The 21,079-nt window shown below is 37.2% G+C and overlaps 2 protein-coding genes across 2 annotated transcripts; one reads left to right on the forward strand and one right to left on the reverse strand.

Annotated features, from left to right (window-relative positions):
* Positions 1 to 968: 968 nt before the first annotated feature.
* LOC134540723 (protein Asterix) lies at positions 969 to 10,384 on the reverse strand. Its single transcript, XM_063383619.1, has 4 exons — positions 10,201 to 10,384; positions 6,726 to 6,834; positions 4,160 to 4,257; positions 969 to 1,139 (listed from the first exon to the last, which is right to left on the reverse strand). The coding sequence occupies exons 1-4, from the start codon at positions 10,341 to 10,343 to the stop codon at positions 1,058 to 1,060; spliced, it is 432 nt and encodes a 143-aa protein (XP_063239689.1). The 5' UTR covers positions 10,344 to 10,384; the 3' UTR covers positions 969 to 1,057.
* LOC134540722 (UPF0547 protein C16orf87 homolog) lies at positions 10,382 to 19,531 on the forward strand. Its single transcript, XM_063383618.1, has 3 exons — positions 10,382 to 10,668; positions 12,440 to 12,616; positions 16,665 to 19,531. Exons 1-3 carry the CDS (start codon positions 10,633 to 10,635, stop codon positions 16,884 to 16,886), a joined length of 435 nt encoding a protein of 144 aa, XP_063239688.1. The 5' UTR covers positions 10,382 to 10,632; the 3' UTR covers positions 16,887 to 19,531.
* Positions 19,532 to 21,079: the final 1,548 nt, after the last annotated feature.

The following is a 21,079-nucleotide window of genomic DNA, read 5'->3' on the forward strand; positions in this document are numbered from 1 at the left end:
ACAGGCATAAGTAAAATACAATGATCTTTTAACGAGTATGATTAAAAAAAAAGTTTAAGAAAGTAAAATCACAGTATGTATGTTCACAAGTCACACTATTAAAAATTACTTATAATTCAGCTCTGAATGGATAACATTCTGACAGACTCCTTAGTGTACAATAAGTACGTTGTAGACCCTGCAAGTGTTTCACTGATATAATATAAAAGGTTTTGATAAGGAATAAATTTAAATTCAAGGAAGGGGTTTAGTGTGATAAAGAGATGTTAGGCATGTTATAACTAGAAAAAAGATTTCATGGTTTTATTTTTTTGTGATTTCTGTTTATTCATTAAGATAGAATATTATTGAACATGTATGACACACAAATATTTTGTAATACTTATTTCACCAAAATATTGTAATTTTGACTTATGATGCAATTGGAACAATAAAAAAAAAAGTTAATTAAGAGTTTTAAGATAAAAAAAGAAAGTGAAATAAATTCTTCCAATCTACCTAGTACATACATTCAAGCTGAATACACTACGTTCATTGAATTTAATATATTAAATATTACTTTTTGTGATCTTGATTTAAAACGCTGATTGATTTTACTACAGTAGTTGCATTTCGGTGGTTCATGGTGCATTCACATGCTTTTCGATGTTATCGCAATTCACCATATGATCTTGTCGCTAGTTATAACTTACATTAAAAAAAAAAACTTCTTTTTGAAACAATTTAATGAACAATTTAGTGTGTGTGTTGGCAAAGAAATGTGAATTTTTCTCGAGTTTTACGTCCTGTGATCTACCTGGAGATGGCGTTGGGCTGAGAGATTGAGAGAGACCACGGGAACAGAAACCAGGATACCGGGATTCAACCGAAGGTCCTCCGGTACGGGAGTCCTGTCTTAGGACCACCCCGGAGGAAACGGCGGGAAGACGGCGGGGAAATAGCGAGTTGCAATGCGAAATGCAGTCAAGCAAAACTTAACAACTTTATTCCGGTACGAATGCGGACATGCCGGCACATGTCGCGACGGGACGAACACGACGGCGACGGCCGGACGCTGTCACTGGAGCAGGGACGCCCAGGGCGGGCTCATGGGCTGTGGGTTCTGCAGGTAGGACATCACCACCGCCGATATGGACAGCCTGCCACACACGCCACAGCCAGCGATCAGCTTCTGCGAACCCTGGTTTTCTTCAAGTGAAACTTCTTTGCTACAATTTTCTAGCACTATGAAAACTGTGATCGCACTCCGGGAACAGTTAGGTGTGTGTGGTGGGGGAACCGGTACAGGAGGAGAGAGCATCAGCGGTGACGCCACTCCGACGCATGCGCTAGCGGTCGAATGGGGGGATAGGTACGTAGCGTAGAGACGGCAGTGAAGCTACAGAATTCTCTTGCAACAACCCAGATTACAGCCTTCCCCATGCCATCCAGCAATAATAATTACATAGTTATAAATTTTTTTGTCATATTTCAGGTTAGATTTAAAGTTTTTTTTTTTTCCTTTTTCAAAGTTACTGTGAAAATAATTCTCCGGGTATATTGTTTTTATTTTTAAAATTCACAAGTTTATTTTTCTCGTGATTTTTTGCTGGCTTCTTTGTGTGGGAAGGCGTGCTGACGTGATTTTCCTTCTTCATTTTTTCCACGGCCGACGCTTTGTTTCACACCCTAGGCGTGTGAGTCACGGTCACGGGAGTGCGAGAGAGAGAGAAAATTGCTGCGTCGTGGGAACAGAAGTAAGAATTTCGTTGAAGGTTCTGTTGCCATGTGCCGTGATTGGCTGAGAATTGCGTCAGCGAGCCCAGGACACTGCCCGCACGAAGGGAAGGAAGGCTGTAAGGTCAGTCATTGTCCGAGCACCGGGCCGAGCGGTCGTTGTTCGGGCGATAGCTCTGTGTGTTATATATTTTTAAAGTACATTTAATTTTTATCTATTCTGTTGTTCTGAATATAGTGTGATTTCTACATAAATAAATAAAACTTGTAATAAATTGAACATTGTTTATTAATTTCTTCTTTCTTTGTGACCTGCAACCTGTATGTTTCCCGGAGGTGGTGGGTGGTTCCACTCTACACCAGTTTTTTTCTTCTTTTGAAATCATACCCGCATTTTTACTGTTCTCAATTATTATATCTTGTTCAATAAGAAAAAATAAATTACTAATAATTTATCTCTATTAAGAAGGTAGTCTGAAAAGTTTCCGACCTCAACATGAAAATGGCACGGCACTGTTCAACAAAAATTGGGGAATGTGTTGGCTCATGCTTTGGAATGTACTCTCTGAAATTTAAGCTATTTTGGACGTGTTTTATTTTTTTTTAACAATCATTTGCATGAGTCGATGCGCATGTTTTTTTTTTTGTGAAAATGGAAAATTGAGCATGGAGCTGTCAATATTTGTTTATGAAAGGCAATACGCCTACGCAAATTAAACAGTTGGACGTTGTGTGCTGGGACTCTGCACCATCATTTAGAACAGTGATATTTGGGGCAGCTGAATTAAAACATGGCCGCACCAGCTTGGGTGACGATGAACGTTTGTGACACTAAAAACTGCGAAGGTGGAATCAGCTAAAAAAAAATGGGGGGGGGGGGGGGGGGGGGGGGGGGCAAAAACTGTTTCTTTGGCCGGAAAAGTGGTGGTGACTGTTTTCTAGGTTAGTCATGGAGTTGTCTTGATCAATAATTTTGAAAAAAAGAAAAACATGACAGGAGCATACTACGCATCATTACTTGAAAAGCTGAAGGCAGAAATTGCAGAAAAAGGCCACGTTTGCAGAAACAAAATTTTTTTGTTTCACCAAGACAATGCACCAGCATGGAAAAGACCTTGGTTTTGAATAATACAAAACTCAAATTTTTTTGTAAATTTGAATACAATTACAGTGAAAACTACATGTAACAAAACTGCAGGGAATGTATTACAGTGTGTTTATAGAGTAGTTGTTCTTAAAAGAGCTGCAAAACAAGGCTATGTCCATTCAACATCAGATTTTTCCACCATTCTTGAAATAATTGTAGAATTTTGAATGTGATTGCGACAAAAACCCAGCACATTGTTTTACACCTACTGATTTCTGAAAAAGAGTAATTTTTAATTTTGACTTCACATATGAGATTACAAAATTCTGAAATGCCATGAAAGTGTAAAAATACATAACTCACAAGAAATGAGTAATTATATACTTCTCTCGACTACCTCACCATTACTTAATCAGCAATCTTCAGTAATTACTAATATGAGAAGTGACCGTCATAGGTGGATTTAGAAGGTGGCACATGCCGCCCTAACCCCCCCACAAAGGGTAACATATACACTGGATAATACGAGTTCTGAAGTTTGTGAACTAGGTCCGGACTGCCGGTGCTCCCCCCCAGCCGACCCTGGCGACTGTCCTTGGACACACGTACTTGGCCGAAACTGCCCCAGCGTCTGCCTCCGGTAAAACCACCCGCGCATAAAACCAACAAGACGATGAACAATATACATACTAAATAGCAAGGTACCTAGAAAACAAAACATACAAATTGACATTTGCTGTATTTTAAAACTTGGTGATATATTTTAAAAGGAGGAGCTGAATTGTTGCCCGTTGGATGGGCAGCCCTTCAGGATTTTTCTGGCAATGGTTTGTTTGTACAGCGACTGGAAGGGCAGCCCATCCAATTTCTGAAAACATGTTTCTTTAAGTGTTTAAATAATCCTGAAAACTTGCCCCTTGGAAGGGCAGCCCATCAGGATTTTTCTTACAGTATTGTTTTTGAAAGGTTGTCTGAATTGTTGCCCCTTGGATGGGCAGCCCATCAGGATTTTTCTGACAGTGGTTAGGTTAGGTTAGATTAGGTTAGATAAGATCACTTTACAAACTAACCACTGTCAGAAAAATCCTGAAGGGCTGCCCATCCAAAGGGCAACAATTCAGACAAGCTTTCAAAAACACCACTGTCAGAAAAATCCTGATGGGCTGCCCTTCCAATGGGCAACAATTCAGTCGCCCCTTTTAAAAGACATGAAAGTATTAAGGAAAATCATGCTTATCAGTAATGAAGAAACTGCTAGCATTGCAAAATGACGGGTGTCAGGAGGAGGAACATTTACGGCAGGGTGTGTCAAACGCAGGCACGCCGACCCGCGAGAGTGTCGCCGGCCACACTCACATGAAGCTGCTGAGGATCTGCTTGGTGTCGTCGTTCACCCTCGAGTTGGCGAAACTGATGCAGGAGCAGTAGAGGGCGACCCAGGCGCACCACTTGAGCTGCAACACAACCGTCCATCGCTGTCGCCACCTCTCCCCTCGTGGCCGCCGCTCGCTCTCGTCAGTGGAGACGATATGGAGTACATACAGATATAGGGAGAGAAAAAGAAATAGAGATTCTCTCTCTCTATCTCTCCCCCCCCCCTTCCTTCTCTCTCTCTCCCCCCCCCCCCTCTCTTTCTATATATATATATATATATATATATATATATATATATATAAAAATTTAGTGAGATTTATAGAGGGACATATGAAGAGAGATGCTTTATATATCATTGCCTGAGAATCGGAGTGTTCTATGACCATTGAAGTCGGAACTGAGATATAAGCATTTGAAAGTTCAAACAACTATGAATATCATGGCATAGAACAAAATAATATTGGTCTTAAATTAAGAACAAACACTTTTATGTGCGTAGACGTGTGTGGATATAGTACAAATGAATACTAATATTAATTTCGTGTCCACAGCATAAAAAACCTAAAAAGTGGACACAGAACACTCCAATACTCGGGCGGCGATATGTCTACCTACTTCAAACGGATTACTGAACCATTGAACGCTTTCTCTTCTCTCTTTCTTTTCCGTTTAAAACCAGACTGAGCCACAGCCAACGTGTGGCCTGTGCAGCTAGTACTATAATCAAGATAGCGTAACTTTGTACAACACATGACGGATGTGTGCTTGTCTCCGTCTCTGACATCGTGAGGGCCGTCCGAAATGGTCTAGCGAAATGAGCAGGTGCGCAAATTTTATTTGGTTGAAAAAACTTAACCAAAGACTTGTCGTCCTACCGCCTCTGCCATTCGAAATGGTTCGCCAAGGGCGCCAACCGACCTTGATTTTTAGTGCCTGCGGGCCAGGTCGCAGGGCAAAGCGTAGACTCTTTTCAGGGCGTGACGTCAGGCTCGTGAAATAATTTTCACTTAACATTTTTTAAACAGGATTAACATATGCAATGAAAAAGTAAATATTTTAACAATTCAGTCATTTCCATTTCACTGTTACGATCTTGCAAGTGCAAGGCCCCCCCCCCCCCCCCCTCCCCAAGGACCTACGCCCATGCAATGGACCACGCTGTAAACATAAAACAATGATGTGCACCTCAATCAGAATACCTTGCCTCGCCTTATCCTGTCATTGGGAAAGGAAAGGAAAGTTGTTAGCGTAATTGTTAAAGCTGCTTATGTTCGGCCGTAGCCTAATAGGTACTTGGGAACAAGTCTCGCTTCCTTGAAAAGAATCAAATTTCCTTTTGTCAGGAAGAAACATTTCGGTTACCAAATCCCAACATCTGATGACAAAAAAAAATTCTTATTTAATTTTGTTTTAACCAATACATTGCTCCCCGTTCCTAAGTGCCTACAAGCCACCCTTGGAAGTCTCTGCATTCACTCCCGACTACTGCAAGCAGTGCGTAACTGCCCTCAAATACCCACCTCTTGCATTTGTCAATAATGTCGAGGTTGCATGCTTCTGGTATCATAGAATCAAACATCTTTACGACAGTAAAGTAATTCCTTTTGTAAAGCGAGTTTTATACCCAGAAATAAAAACTTAGCAGTACTATGTTTGTTACATTTTACTAAGGCTTAACACAAAAAAAAAAAAAAAGGAAAACAATAATAATGTTAGTGTTATATGCTGGCACTATTTCATTTTTAATAACTACATAAAATATTATACAAATGAAATTCAGCACACCATAAAATGGGGTGAGTAGAAATAGTGAGGTGAATAGAAACAGGCTGCTCAAAAATGTTTTATGAATAAATTATTAATTTAAAATTTTATATTTTAGAAATTAGTTGCCAACATTATTGTATTGAAGAATTGGGTTTTTATGTTTCTCTGAACGAACTGTTTCTATACAACACCGCAGTTTCAATTCACCCCGTTTTATGGTACAATTTTTGATGTGACAACGTCTAATAAATCGATAAATGCCGGCTGCACACACGAAAAAGTGTCCCGTTGCACACATTGTCCCGTTACGCTCATTGTACGCTTGCGCCGCATCTATCTCTCTTCCACTCGATTGGAACAACCAGCCATTTGACTTTTTTGAGGCACATTAAACTTGAAACACTCCCATTCGGTTCCTACTTTTCCTATCATCGTCCTATCCTTAACAGAATAACACAGATTGGAAGAAGTTAAATAGCAAACATGTATAAAAGTTATAGTTAAAATAATCTCTTCGTTAAAGTAATAAACATATTTGAATTAGTGAGCGCAAATAAAAGTACATTTATCAATTAAATAGTAGATTTCATTTCACTCCTCCTTTGTATCCATACAAAAAAAGTGATAATTTAATAAAAATGATTCTATTTTATTCATAGAAGTACGCAATCATTTCATCGATGTTTTGTTATGACGTTGTCACGTTAAAACTATCGTCTGTGAACCGACTTTACAGACAACCAGTTTTTTTTATTGACTGTTCTTGTTGCTGATGTCTCACCCGCATCATGAGGCCGCACATGCTGAAGATCATGCCCAGGATGTTCATGTAGTCGGGCGTGAGGTCCTCGCCCGGCACGGCCTGGCTCGACGGCGCCGGGGGCTTGAACCTGCAACGCGTCGCTCTCCAGCAGTCGGCACGCCGCGACAATAGCGCGGCTTTTCCACCAAGTAACGACAAAACACAGATCAAACCTTTTCCGACACTGAAGATGCTACCGTATTCACCCTGAAAACAGAGTCTTTATACAGTAAACTCCCTATTATCACGCGCATGCTACGAAAAAATACGGTACATCTGTAAATCTGTATTTTATTGCAAGTCAGCAAATTTGAACTCTACTGATGAGTGTATTGTGTGCAGTATACAGTAAAACGCCACAGGATGGCCTAGTGCGAAGGTGCAGATGACTCACGAAGCAGCATTGCAACACATCGTCAGACTGCTTCACTATTTAGAGGTACAAGACGACGATGCGCAGTTGGCTGAAAAACGTATGTTGCGAAAATTCAAACAAGAACTAAGAAAATATGTTTCCAAAGTAAGAAACAAAAACAAGTGACTGATTTTTTCAAAAAGTTGTAAATTTAAAGAGTTGCGCTTTTTTAATGTCTAATGAAGTCTCTTAGTATGTACAGTATGTACTGTATCCTTGTTACGAAGTAAATACCGAGTACTTTTATGTTTACATCACTGAAATATATTGTATTTTACGTAATTATTCAGTAAAATACTAAGATTTATTTAATATCATTTAATAATTTTTACTGTTAATTGTAACTTTTACTGTGCATAAATTTTTAGATTTTTAAGTTGAAATTAACGTTTCCTTTTTTGTTTCCCATTTTCGGCTCTTTTGCGGATTATCCGCGATTTTCACTATCCGCGGTGGTCCTGCCACTTAATTTTGCGGCTAATCGGGAGTGTACTGTATTCCTATTGGTTTCTCAGAAATCCCAGTTTACAGCTTATATTGTTTTACTGTTTATATGTTATATTAAGTAGCCTGTGCAGTGATGCGGCCACTGCCAGTGTGTTTTAGCAGAGCAACTTTGTTCTGTGGCTCTCAATATACAAGTATCAGGGATTTATTTTTTTATCAGTATGGAGGCGCCAACTTGTTACGTGCGATAACATGTATCATGGCGCATAAAAGGAAATCGTCATTACCTGTATAAAACTTAATAACTTCTTTTCGTACGTTTATCACACGTAACAGATCGACACTTCACACCTCCATACTGCTAAAAAAAGTCCTGTCAAAGGATAACACTTGGGCTTAGCTGCACAGTAGGTACTGGTGTAATTATTTTTTTTTTTTTTTTAACCTTCCATTGCATAATAATATCCAAATACAAAATATACACATTATGTACAGGAAACCACGGGATCAGCAATAGTGACGGCCGCTACACTGCATACGCTATCTAATGTGACCTATAAACGGAAATTTCTCAGAAACCTACAAGAATTTAGAAACACTGTTTTCAGGGTACATACAGGAATGTCTTAGTTTTCGGAAAAAGTATTTTTTGGAATTTTATTATTACTTCATGGAAAAGCCGCGCTGTAAGAATATTCCCAAATAAATATTGGGTAATTGTTCCGTAATCACATATCCAAGTTTAGCCATTGATCCTGATGGCATGATCCTGTAAATATTGATCCTGTGGAATATCATACTTGCTGTTTTAATTTAGTACATAGATAGTGCACATAACCTGGTCTACTCTATTTTGCAATTTTTTGAAAGTGACACTTTTTGATACATACAATATTTTCTCGGTATTGTGAACTAGAATACAGTCCCATCCAGTCAATTCTATTTGGCAATAAGTACCAGTATTTAATTTAGCCTATTGAAAGTGAGATATTTCATTAAACATTTTCTCAGCATCATGAACTAGAATATTCCCACTTAGACAATTTCTATTTTGCGATACCAGTGTTTAAATTTTGGAAAGTGAGACTTTTTGATATAATATTTTCTCCGTATCATAAACTAGAATAGAGTCCCACCTGGTCAACACTATTTTGCAATACCAGTATTTTATTCCTCATAATTTACCACTTTCACTCAAATTTTATTTGTCAGTAAATTAAATTTTTATAATAAATAATGTTAAGTTGTTAATGTTAAGTTGTAATGTCTACGGACATAATTTTATTGATAATGAAAAATCGGTACCGTATCGCAAAATAGAGTAGAGTGGGGGGATTATATTCTAGTTTACAAGACCGAAAAAATATAATATTAAAAATTGAAATATGTGAAAAATAGTGTGTTTATTGTTCCTCACCCAAAACCCCAATATTTCCACACTTGTCCCGTAGAAAAGTAAGAATGGTAATGATGTAAGTGATGCCATATTGGTGACATCATCAGTTTTAATTTGGGTAAATATGTAGTTGGGCGATATGTGTTAAAAAAAAAAAAAAAAAAAAAATTAAATCAGAAAATACTTTTATTCTATGCTCTTTAACTTCCTCTTTCCATTAAACCCGGCGGAGCTAAGAAATTCATCGGGTACCTTGCGGAATTCATGTTCCGTCGGAGATATTGCAACATAGGTGAACGACTACATCATTTTCTACTAATGGCACTAACTTAGGTGAGTTTTTAACATTTAAAATTTTAATGTTTTATTTGTTATTTGGATATTGTTGCGCAAGTAATAAGTAAAAAATAATTACGTGAGTTCCTACTGTTCATCCTTTGTCCCGGTTTGTTAGGTCAGGTCGGTTACATTATAAATACTTTAAAACTAAACAACCATTAAAATTAATTCATACGTCCGCTTAGTTTGAAAGTATTTATAATGTAACTGACCTGACATAATCGACCATATTAATTAATTAGGCATTCACGAACACTCGGCAAAATAAAAAAAATGACAACGGTCGAATGATTGCACAGGTCTTGTATTGCAAAATAAGAACGGCGATATCTCCTAAAGTATTTGTAATTTCTTATCTCCGCCGGGTTTCATGGAAAGAGGAAGTTAAAAAGCATAGAATAAAAGTATTTTGGAATTAAAATTTTTTTTTTAACAAATATCGTCTAACTACATATTTACCTTAATTTGGTATCGCGATCTAGAATAGTCCCACATTGAATAATATTTTGAAAATAGTTGCCCTTGCAGTGCTAATATTACTAAACTATCCCAAAGAATTTTATCATCAGTTTCACCCAGTTATAGTATCATGAAATGCTGCAGGCAGATGGGTTTCTCCTCCACGGTTGCTCTGTTTGCAGTCTGAGAAGTATTAGCACAGAATTGTGATAAATAAAAGTTGGAACTAAATAAAAGTGCTTTTGCGAGATAGCAACACAGCAGCACTCAAAAATACCAATTATAATTAAGAAACGCAAGTGTTCACATGCAGGCGCTGATTGTTATGGTAAGGTTAATTTTAGAATTCTCGAAATAACCTTATTTATGGATAGGTTAGAGTGTAATAAACTTATCACCTGTGTTCTTTATCTGGCCTTCGAGGATCCGATGCATTATTGGTCGAACCATGCATTTTTACTACGTAACAAAAAAATATTTTCTGAACAATAACAAATAAATTTACAAGCTGAGACACTTTCCTACTTGCCACAGATATCATCGATAGAAATGTACAAACACAGAAACAAAAGAACGTAGGGCGTAGTGGTTTAAATTTAGTAGGAATCAGCGTCAGCTGTCACATGGGTTAACATGAATGGTGGCATTTATTATTTTACACACATCTATGATATATAATTTTTTAATTGTAAATATTATGATTTAGATTTGATGGAATATATTATCGCCTGTCTTTGTTTTTATTGTTATTTATAAATTACTGGTGGAATGGGCCATCATCGTAATACGACATTTAAAGTTTGACTAAAATGTGTTAGAAATACAGAAAAATGATAGGAAAGTGTTGTCCGAAATGTGTACAACAGGTAAAAACTGTTGTTTAGTTACTTAGCAAGTTTGTATGAGAGTAAAAGCACGCAAGGCCTTAAAAGTATTTTTAAATTTATATGTACTGTAGTTTTAGATGAGTCTCATTTAATAACAAATTTTACATTATTGCGTTTATTGTTTGACTTCGTCAAACATAAGAAAATTGTTCGAATTCACCTTCCCACGAAAAATTGAACGTTATCAAAATGTAATGAACTGTTTGAAAAACAAATTTTTGTAAAGTTAACAGGAGCTATCATACATGGGATTTTTGTAGCCTGTGTATGTATGGAATGGAAAATCACAGGATCCGGTACCCTCCCAAAGAAACAGAATAAATCTATTGATAATACAGTATGTACATAAAAGAATGCCCCAGTTATAAGTTTTAATAGCATCAACTGTAAGCGTTGTAGAGTTTCGGTTCAAGGTCACAATTAAAAATAACTCTCTAACAGTTTTAGATAAGCGCAAGTGCAAGTACTGCTGTGTGTTGTTTTCTCGCTTGCAGCGCCACCTATGCGAAATGGCGACTCCTGAGTGTAAAGCATTTCGTGTTCTGCAATTTGCTAAAAGTGAACCTGTAATTACATTTTAACATGCGTTTCGTTCAAAAGTTTAATTGTGATCCCCCGTGTGGCAAAAACATCCGCCGATAGTCGTAATGGTCGAGACGACAAAGCTCTTTCGCTGGCCTCCACGTTCACCTGACATAATGCCATGCAATTTTTTTCCTTTGGATCATGACTACGTTCCGCCGCTACCTAATGATTTGCCAGAGTCGAGACACAGAATTGAAGAGGTTCTTGCTTCCATTACTCCGGACTTGTTAAACAAAATGTGTGAAGAAATGGACTTAAGGCTGGATGTGTGCCGTATAGCTAAAGTTGCACAAATTGAACCTCTGTAAGAGACAACACACGACACACACCAAATACGTTATGAAAAGACTCAAGGCGTGGCCATAAGAAAGAACCACCCAGCTGAAGGTTTGTTAATGAAAATCATGTTGTCTGGAGAGAGATTCGAACCCGGGTCACCGAGATGCAAGTCCAGTGCCTTAGCACTTATGTCACCTAACTGTATTCCAAATTTAGAATCACAGCTATCTTACAAATTTAAACCATGCAACCTAAAACACCCAGGTTAACCTAAACTCATAAAGTAAACCTAGCTTCATAAATGCCTGTTTGATGTATGACTTGATGTAAGCTTTTGGACATATGCCATTGCTAAGCACTTTTTCTGTAGAATAAAACTAAAAAAATACCCAAAAGACAAAAAACACAAACTAAGCAAAAAATTTCTGTTGTCAACAGGATATAAACACCACATAATATTCCATAACAGGAATATGGTCAACAAACAAAGAAAAATTGACTCATCACTTGTAGGCTTTTTTTCGTTCTCCTACTCCATTTTTCTTTGTTTTTCTTTGTTTGTTGACCATATTCCTGTTGTGGAATATTATGTGGTGTTTATATCCTGTTGACAACAGAATTTTTTTTGCTTAATTTGTGTTTTTTGTCTTTTGGGTATTTTTTTAGTTTTCTTCTACAGAAAAAGTGCTTAGCAATGGCGTATGTCCAAAAGCTTACACCAAGTCATGCACTCCCATTGCACATATCATTCAAAGATAATGTTTGATGTACGCTTTGTTGTATGTAAATATTCTGAATTTAACTGTTATAATGTACTATTGAAACTGGCTAAGTGTGTTGCGTGGTGAAGTGTGTAAGAGCTTGGCCGTGCCGTGCCGTGCCGCAGGTCCCGGTGGCGTCCAAGACGTGCCGCTGCGGACACGTGTTCTTCACCACGAAGCGCACGGCCAACTACCAGCTGGACGCGGAGGACGGCGGCACGCAGCGCCGACGCACGGAGCGCGTCAAGCGGGGCAAGCCCAACTACTACGATGCACTCGAGTTCGACAAGGAGATCAAGAAGGTCCGTGGATGTTCTATTTAATTCATGATAAGAAAAAAAATTGGTTGTCTGTAAAGTCGGTTTACGGACGATAGTTTACTGTGACGTCATAACAAAACATTGATGAAATGATTGCATACTTTTATGAATAAAATTGAATCATTTTTATTGAATCATCACTATTTTGTATGGATAAAAAGGAGTGAAATGAAATCTACAATTTAATTGATAAATTTACTTTTGTTTGCACTCATTAATTCAAATATGTTTATTACTTTAACAAAGAGATTATTTGAACTATAACTTTTATACGTGTTTGCTATTTAACTTCTTCCAATCTGTGTTATTCTGTTAAGGATAGGACGATGATAGGAAGAGTAGGAAACGAATGGGAGTGTTTCAAGTTTAATGTGCCTCGAAAAAGTCAAATTGATGGTTGTTCCAATCGAGTGGAAGAGAGATAGATGCGGCGCAAGCGTACAATGAGCGTAACGGGACACAGCATAATGGGAAAATGTGCGTTACGGGACACTTTTTTGTGCGTACAGCCGGCGTTCATCGATTTATTGGACGTTGTCACGTCAAAATAACCACAAGTGTGTAGCCCAGTACACATGATGGAAGTGAGACTTCTTTGGCAAGTCAAACCTCGACTCGTGTAAGTGCTCTCTTCATGTGTCTTTGGTTCCAAAACGACGTTTCACGAAAAGATTGCTTTGAAATGCAGCCTTGAAATTGTAATTAGAATTTTACTCGAATCGCTCCCAAAGAAGTTTCGCTTCAAAAAATATTTAGTTACACAGGCTAAAAAAATGATCAAATAACACTGTTTAACAATACTGATTCACACAAGTAAGTAAATTAATATTACATACATGAAAGAACAATATTTTCTTGCTAATATGGCCCGTGGCACGGTGCACAATAAACTGTGTTGCCCTCTGCCCAAACACTCCCTAAAGTCGGGGTGGCGTCAGGCGCAGGCGGGTTCCTACCGCCGCGACCCGCCTATCCCCGCAGCACGGCGGGGTTCAACCCGAGCCTTTAGCATCGGAAACGTTTCACTACAATGTCCCACAAAAACATATTAAAGTTCGCCCAAAGAAATTTCACTTGAAAAACCACAATTTTGAGACATCACTTTTGGTTGTGTGTTTGTTTTATTTTGATGCTAGTCCTGTGTTGTCTTTATTTCTTGTGTAGTGCTGCACGCGAGAACGTTTTGGTGAATGGGCGCCGGGTATTGCTTTTTCATCCGTCTTCCTCCCCCCGTGCCACTCAAAACAGACATTTTTTTTTATTGAGGACATATACAAAACAGTGTATCACAGAATAGCAAATTGTTAGAAAGAAACAAACGTTATTATACTACACTAGAAGAAAATTTCTCAAAATGTTGCAACAGGCCCTACAAAAGGTTTGCATCGAACAGGTAAATGGTTCTAGATCAGACACTGCTCATTGAGCATTGTGAGTTAGTGAGTAGTGTTTAAGAGACTTCAGATAAACGTTTTGTCGAGTACTTTTAATGGTCAGACGAAATTGGTAAATTGAACTACAAATAGCCATGATTAAAGAAATAATATAATGGTTTATAAAATTAAAAAAAAATTGTACATTGATTTATTTTTCAAGAATAAGGCCTCCATCTTCTTTCAAACTGTACATAAAAGTTAATTTCTATTTATATTCACGCATGACTCGAATAAAAAAATATATATATTTAGCCTACCCACAATTCTACATAATGCCTGAATTACCTTTCACTTCATTTTTGAAATCAGTTCGGAGCACCATATACGTGTATAGGTATTAAGCATTCATATAGTTATGTTAATTAAACAGTTTTCAAGCCACATATAAAAAATTCCACCAGTTTGTGATCAGCGTACACTTCAGTTAAAACTCAGCTTAACATACATTCAGTTATGTCAGCATTATATTAGGATTAATGTTGAGAGGCATAGGTATTTAAAATTGTCACCATGAGAATTTGTTCCCTTATTTGTTTTATGTGTGTTTTAGAAAGAGAATTGATGCATGATTAAAATAAACTATTCTAGTGGTGAGTTAGTTTGGCCTTGTGTTTACACTATAGTGTTCAATGTTTTTAATTATATTGTTTCTTTACAAAAGTAATGAATTAACACATTGTGAATTTTAAGTTGTACTCAAGTCTATGGCTATGTGACCTTTAATACCTATAGTATTCATACCTATAGTATTCATACTCATTAATTATATGAAATGGAACCTTCAGCACAATAATATGACATTACGTATTAGAGCTTTGTTGACTTTGAAATAAAAAAAAAATTAAAACTTAGTTAACCGTAAATGCAAATTTGTGCATGTTACACACTTTGTATGTAAGTTACAGGTTCTGGTATAGTTAGTCGTGTGATGTACCTTGCAATATGACATTCCATGTACAAAGGGCTCCAGCGCATCTCATTGTGCACAATAACTGCTATAGCGATGAACAGAGCATTTCGGGACCTATGTTCCTCTGTATTTGTACCTACAGTTTTGATGAGTATCATGGTACACTCTGTATAAGACATTGGGATTTAAAGAGAAATAAGTAAATACAGTAGAACCCTGTTATAAACATTTTCCTGCTTATGTCATATTTTTAAGTCCTGATATTTTCCCCATAAGGACAATGTATTTAATTTCTGCATATAACATTTCACTAATGGTGCATTTCCTGCCTATAACATTTGTTTTCTAACATTCAATAAATAAAAAAAAATCATTATTTGAAAAACCTAACTACATATTCCAACATTTATCCTATAAAATTTAACATGTTAAAAGTTTTATGTATGTTTTTGTTAACAATCACTAGTTATACCATAGATGTAGATTGTTCAAATAGGATTGTGTGTAAAATTAAAATGTAAGCGTGCCAGAACATTAGCGCTACACATTAGTGCTGGCTAGTGCTGTGTGATTGTTATATCGAAGGTGCATAAAGTTTGTAGTTACAAGTCTTTTGGCACCCTTGTCTTGGGGGAAAAAAAAATAACGAAACCATTCATTCCTTGCTATTCTAGTGTGTTTTCAGATTTACGTACGTAGTCCTACAACATTTAAATTGCCAACTATCCATAATGGCAAAACAAAAAAAAAGTTTTCTTTTGCTGATAGAGATTTTAATTTATTTCATTCGTAGGTAGGGAATTCCAAAATTACACATTTTCAGTTGGCGAAGGAATTGGAAATAGGCATTCCCACACTAAACGTCATCTCACGACTCGCAAAACAATTTTGCAGAAATGAGGCAGTGTGTCTTTAAAGATAAGTTGAAAAAATTGTTGGCTTGGTTGAGAAAATTAAGGCATTGAGTGTACCCATCAGTGATATTAAAAAAAACATTCAAACAATGACAGGTGCTAAATTGATATTCCCTTCTCATCACGTCATGTTTTTTCAAGTCCCGACATTTTCCCCCTAAGGACAGTGTATTTGATTTCTTGTGTATAACATTTCACTATTGGTGCATTTACTGCTTATAATGTTTGTTTTCTACCATTCAATAAATTAAGAAGAAAGAAAAATGAATAACCTGACTATCCCAACACTCGTCCTGTGAAGTTGAACACGTTATTCATCTAAAATCAATTGTAAATACATCTTCGATAATACTGGTTTAAGAGTTCCCCAGAATCATAGTCGACTTACGTCTACTTTCAGTACAAACAAGAAGAAAAAAAATGATATTATTTTTTAGATTAATAAGCAATTATATAATAGATTGGACCTAATAGTAACAACCTTAACCAATTAGTAAATTATTTTAGTAGCACTTGCAGTCAACTCAATTAACCGTGTATCTTTGTTTGTTGGCATTCTAAATTTACTACTTAATTTTCTGTATTTTTGAATTTATTAATTTTTTTGTTTTGTGTCCTTTGTCTGTGGTGTCTCGTGCGTATTGTGTTTGTTTGTTTTTTGTACCGTGCACACCCGTGTAATCTCTTCCCAAGAGTGTTGGTGTGCATGTCACAGTTTATGAATAAATAAATGAAAGGGGTTGGCGTGTGTCGGGGATGTGTGTGTGCAGAGGGTGCAGAGCCGCGGGGGCACGGACAGCCCCCAGAAGAAGGACGGCGAGGACGGGCGCGGCAGCCACCTGCGCAAGCGACGCAAGAAGAAGAAGGCGGAGCGGGAGGAGGAGGAGAAGGAGGGGCCGGCGCTCAACACGATGCCCGACAACGGCATCAAGGGCGCCGTCATCCTCGCCGAGATCAACCGCCGGATCGGCTCCGTGTCGTGGAGCGCCTGAGCGGCGGCACCTCACGCCCCTCTACAAACATCTCGAAAATATCTGATGATAATTATCGCCTCACAGATATGTATCGATGTTCAACTCGAGGCTTGTATAGACAGTAACTAAATCGTTGTGTGAGCAAAACCTGTGGCCATTCAAATGACACACAATGATGATGAGTAAGCGAAAAGAGCAGTGTATCCGTAATTATTTCTCGAAAATATGTTATAATAATTATCGCCTCACAGATATGTATCGATGTTCAACTTGAGGGTTGTATACAGACAGTAACTAAAACACTGAGCAAAACCTGTAGCCATTCAAATGACACGCAATGATGATGAGTTAGCGAAAAGAGCAGTGTATTCGTAATTATTTCTCGAAAATATGTTATAATAATAATCGCCTCACAGATATGTATCGATGTTCAACTCGAGGCTTGTATACGGACAGTAACTAAATCGCTGTGTGAGCAAAACCTTTAGCCATTCAAATGACACACAATAATGATACGTAAGCGAAAAGAGCAGTGTATCCGTAATTATTTTTCGAAAATATTTTATAATAATTATCGCCTAAGAGTTATATATCGATGTTCAACTCGAGGCAGTAAATAAATTGCTGTGTGAGCAAAACCTGTAGCCATCAAATGACACACAATAATGATGAGTTAGCGGAAAGAGCAGTGTATCCGTAATTAGGGGCATGCATTTTTCAGCGGAAAAAATCTGGATGCCCGTCAGACTGCAAACAGCTGGTTCTTCCTTGTGATTGGCGGCCGTCTGCCGGACAAGTAGTTGCCTTGTTAGGCCGAGCCACTCAGGACGCGTTTGCTTCCGCAACGAATCACTGTGACTGGTGTTGTGACAATCGACGTGCACCTGAAAAACTCACCCGATCACGGAACACACACGATGCTACAGTGTTTTAACTTTCAGCCAGTCTCAGAATATTTTCACGAAATATGTATGCCCCTATCCTTAATTAAAGGGTATAAAAGAGTAACTATATTTATTTTAACATCTGGACACACATTTCTTTCAAAAGTCACAGGGCGTACCGGTCTACCTAGAGAACCGCTGCGTTCGTAACAAGTTGGGCGTGGACTGCAGTGCATTTACTTTGAAAACTAGTGCATAACATAGCATTCTTAGTACCCTCTTGGCAAAATAATTAAATTTATCCCCAAACCTATTTTAAAAAAGTTTAAGTATACCAACTGTAATTTTTCTATACAATCGTATCAGTGTATGTGCCCTATTGGTTTGTCTTTACATGCCATGTTTCATTTTTTGTTGCTATTTCAGACAGATAAAAAATTTTTGTGACAATTAGCTATAGAAGTTAAATTGTCAAACTGGAAACAAAGTAAATTACCTATGTTGTTTTACCATGATGCAATCAGTCCAACAACTTTCCTGACTTTTCAAAATCATGTAGCAGGTATGTCCTTGTCCTTCAACCAAACCAATGACTAGAGACAAGATTATAAGGTTTTATTTTTAGTCCAATTTCATTCAGTGTTATTGTTTTTATGAATTCTGTTTTGTAGTACGTTCTCCACCGAAATAATGTATTTGATTGTTGCGTTTTTAGGATAAAATAATGTGTAATAAATTGGTCTAAAACAGATACATGAAAATATGATTGTCCAACTTTGGGTGTTAAGATGATTCTTAAAAGAGATTATATCACACAGTTTTGAATGGTAAAAATAAATAAATCCAACAGCTTGCAAAGAAAATGTATTACCTATGTATTTACATAGTTTCATGGCTCAACAAATCACAGGAGGGAGCTTATTGAAATAAAAAATCACGGGCTAGTGTAACTGTTGCGAAATCTGAAGTAACTCATGTGAAATAGTTATTTCTCACAGGTGGTCACATTATTACTAGACGATAACCATTAAATATCGGAAATATATGTTTTGTGCTTTGTCTTGTGCCAATTATTAAGATAATTATTTTAAAATGGGAATTGTAGTAAAATATTGCCAAATACAGGATGATGAATACATTCCTCCGTAAAGTGATGGGAAGTTTTAAATCCATGATTTTATAATTATTTAATAAGGAAAAAAAAAACTTGAAATTAGCAACTACCAACTTTTGTGACCTATTGTTAGAGACCGGAAAAATTCGCGAATTCATTTCGCGATAGACTAAAATACAAATAGTTATACCTCAGTGCTGCCTCTGCTATTGGCTCGCAACTCACCTGGATGACTCTGGGCCAACGAGAAACGCCCGACTAAAGCTTTATCGAATCACAGACTGCTACGTTAGGATGTCTCACAAGACAGCAGCCAATGAGTGGGTGGCATGTATGTAGTAATATTGAGTTCATCCTGCAGGTCATTTAACCTGCGAATTTTTCCTGTCCCTAACTATTGTACATTTGGTGACATTTTGGGGGCTTCGATAACCCGTTGACACCGCTCGTAGCAGAGTGCAGTAGAGATGCATGGAATAAGAAACTTCACAGTCTGCAGTTGTAAATGTTTCAATGTGTTCATGTATGAGAAGTTGTACACCATCTGAAATATGACTGTGAAAGGCAAGAGGTATCAACTATAATGCTTGTGTTGGTGCTAAAGACGAGATTATGTGGTTTATTTTTTTGTAAACATTGGTTTTTAATAAATCAACAAACACACAGTTGAACCTTGATTTAACGAAGCAGCAGTTTCACGAACAAATTCTTCAGGAACTGTTGAAAAATCTGAAATCTTTTAACACCAAAATATAAATCAGAAAAAAATTCCAGTGAAAGCTTATAAAAATGTTAATTTTTTTAACTCACAGCGTATGTTTTGTGTGGGTTTTAATACTCTCAATTACGTTCCTGTAAGGAAAAAAAAATCTGACATAACGTTTAGAAAGGCGGCGGTAGCTTCCAGCTTCTGCGACGTAAGTGGACGTGTGCGTAACTCATATGGCTAAGCTGGCAGCTGCATCATGACGACGTAGGGCTCATCTTTCCCTCTGGTTTACGTTCTTCAAGGCTATTGCTCATCCCTCCCAAATACAAAAACCATCTTGTCTCCCTCCCCTCATACAACCTTCTGCGTGAGGAACTGCGAACAGTTGAAGTATCCAAGACTGGAAGCAGCGCGTGTGGTGTTGGAATAATTTATAACTGGTACCGTTTGTCGTATACAAACTTAAGGAATTTCGCGGTGCCAGATTTTTAAGCGTCAGTTCCGGTATGTCGAAATTCCGTGTGCCTGGAAAATTCGGGTTTTTATGGGCAAGGTTAACCTGCTGTCTCAGTAGTAAAAGCAAGAGGTTTTGTTCAACCTATGATCATATTTCCTCACCAGAGGTTATTTGCTTCGTTGCATTAATAGTCTTTAATATTTTATGGTATTTCATTTATCAAGACCAAATGCACACAAATAATACCCAATATATTTGGTTGAAAAAGTTATATTTCTATATGCGGAGGGGGGGGGGGGGGGGGGGTGAAATGAGCCACCCCATATTGTATGGAGGTAGCGATTTTATGAATGCAATCTCTGGAGCCGTGAGCATATGCAAAATCAAGTTTACTATAAAATTATTTTGTAAAATGGGTGTCCATCAATAAAACTATACCAGCAAGAAATTTGTGTTACAAAAATATACCTACAGAAGAAAAAAAAGTTCAGTTTATTTAATAAATGATGCATTATCAAACAATATAAAATTAATTTTGTACATACATCTCAATACAACCTTCATGTTAAAATGACATTCATTGAATTTTACTTACTAATAATATATTATTCATCTCGTGATTTGCGTTGGTTATAGTTTGAATGCGGCTTAATTTTGTCATGATTTAACCAGCAGTTCAGTGCTGTATGATTATTGACATGTATTTTAGTGTCATTAGGTTTTATCGTAATCTGTTATAAAATATTGTCCCTAGTAAGTGAATAACTTCAAAAACATTCTGTAGTAGCAATGTGTTAGAATACAGTAGAACCCTGTCATAAAGTTTTTCAAGGGGACAAAAAAAAAAAACAACAGGGAAATGACACTGTTAAAATGCACTGATAGGTTCACTCGATGATTGGATTTGCTTAAACTAAGCCAACAATTTTTTTTTTTTTAACTTCACAAAGGTTTCAGCTTCTATTTTATTTGACTTTACAGACACGCTGTAAAACTGTCTGACAATTCACAATGATATCATAAGAGTGAAAATGCCTATATCCAATT

This window comes from Bacillus rossius, chromosome 17 (genome assembly GCF_032445375.1).
Source record: "Bacillus rossius redtenbacheri isolate Brsri chromosome 17, Brsri_v3, whole genome shotgun sequence".
NCBI classification, from domain to species: Eukaryota; Metazoa; Arthropoda; class Insecta; order Phasmatodea; family Bacillidae; genus Bacillus; species Bacillus rossius.

Excerpts from the sequence above, each read along its gene's own strand:
- LOC134540722 (XM_063383618.1), top strand. The coding sequence starts at position 10,633 with ATGATAGGAAAGTGTTGTCCGAAATGTGTACAACAG. Across the intron at positions 10,669-12,439 it reads GTCCGAAATGTGTACAACAG|GTCCCGGTGGCGTCCAAGAC; the intron begins GTAAAAACTGTT and ends GCCGTGCCGCAG. Across the intron at positions 12,617-16,664 it reads TCGACAAGGAGATCAAGAAG|AGGGTGCAGAGCCGCGGGGG; the intron begins GTCCGTGGATGT and ends GTGTGTGTGCAG.
- LOC134540723 (XM_063383619.1), bottom strand. The coding sequence starts at position 10,343 with ATGATATCTGTGGCAAGTAGGAAAGTGTCTCAGCTTGTAAATTTATTT. Across the intron at positions 6,835-10,200 it reads AGGCCAGATAAAGAACACAG|GTTCAAGCCCCCGGCGCCGT; the intron begins GTGATAAGTTTA and ends GACGCGTTGCAG. Across the intron at positions 1,140-4,159 it reads CAGATCCTCAGCAGCTTCAT|GCTGTCCATATCGGCGGTGG; the intron begins GTGAGTGTGGCC and ends CGTGTGTGGCAG.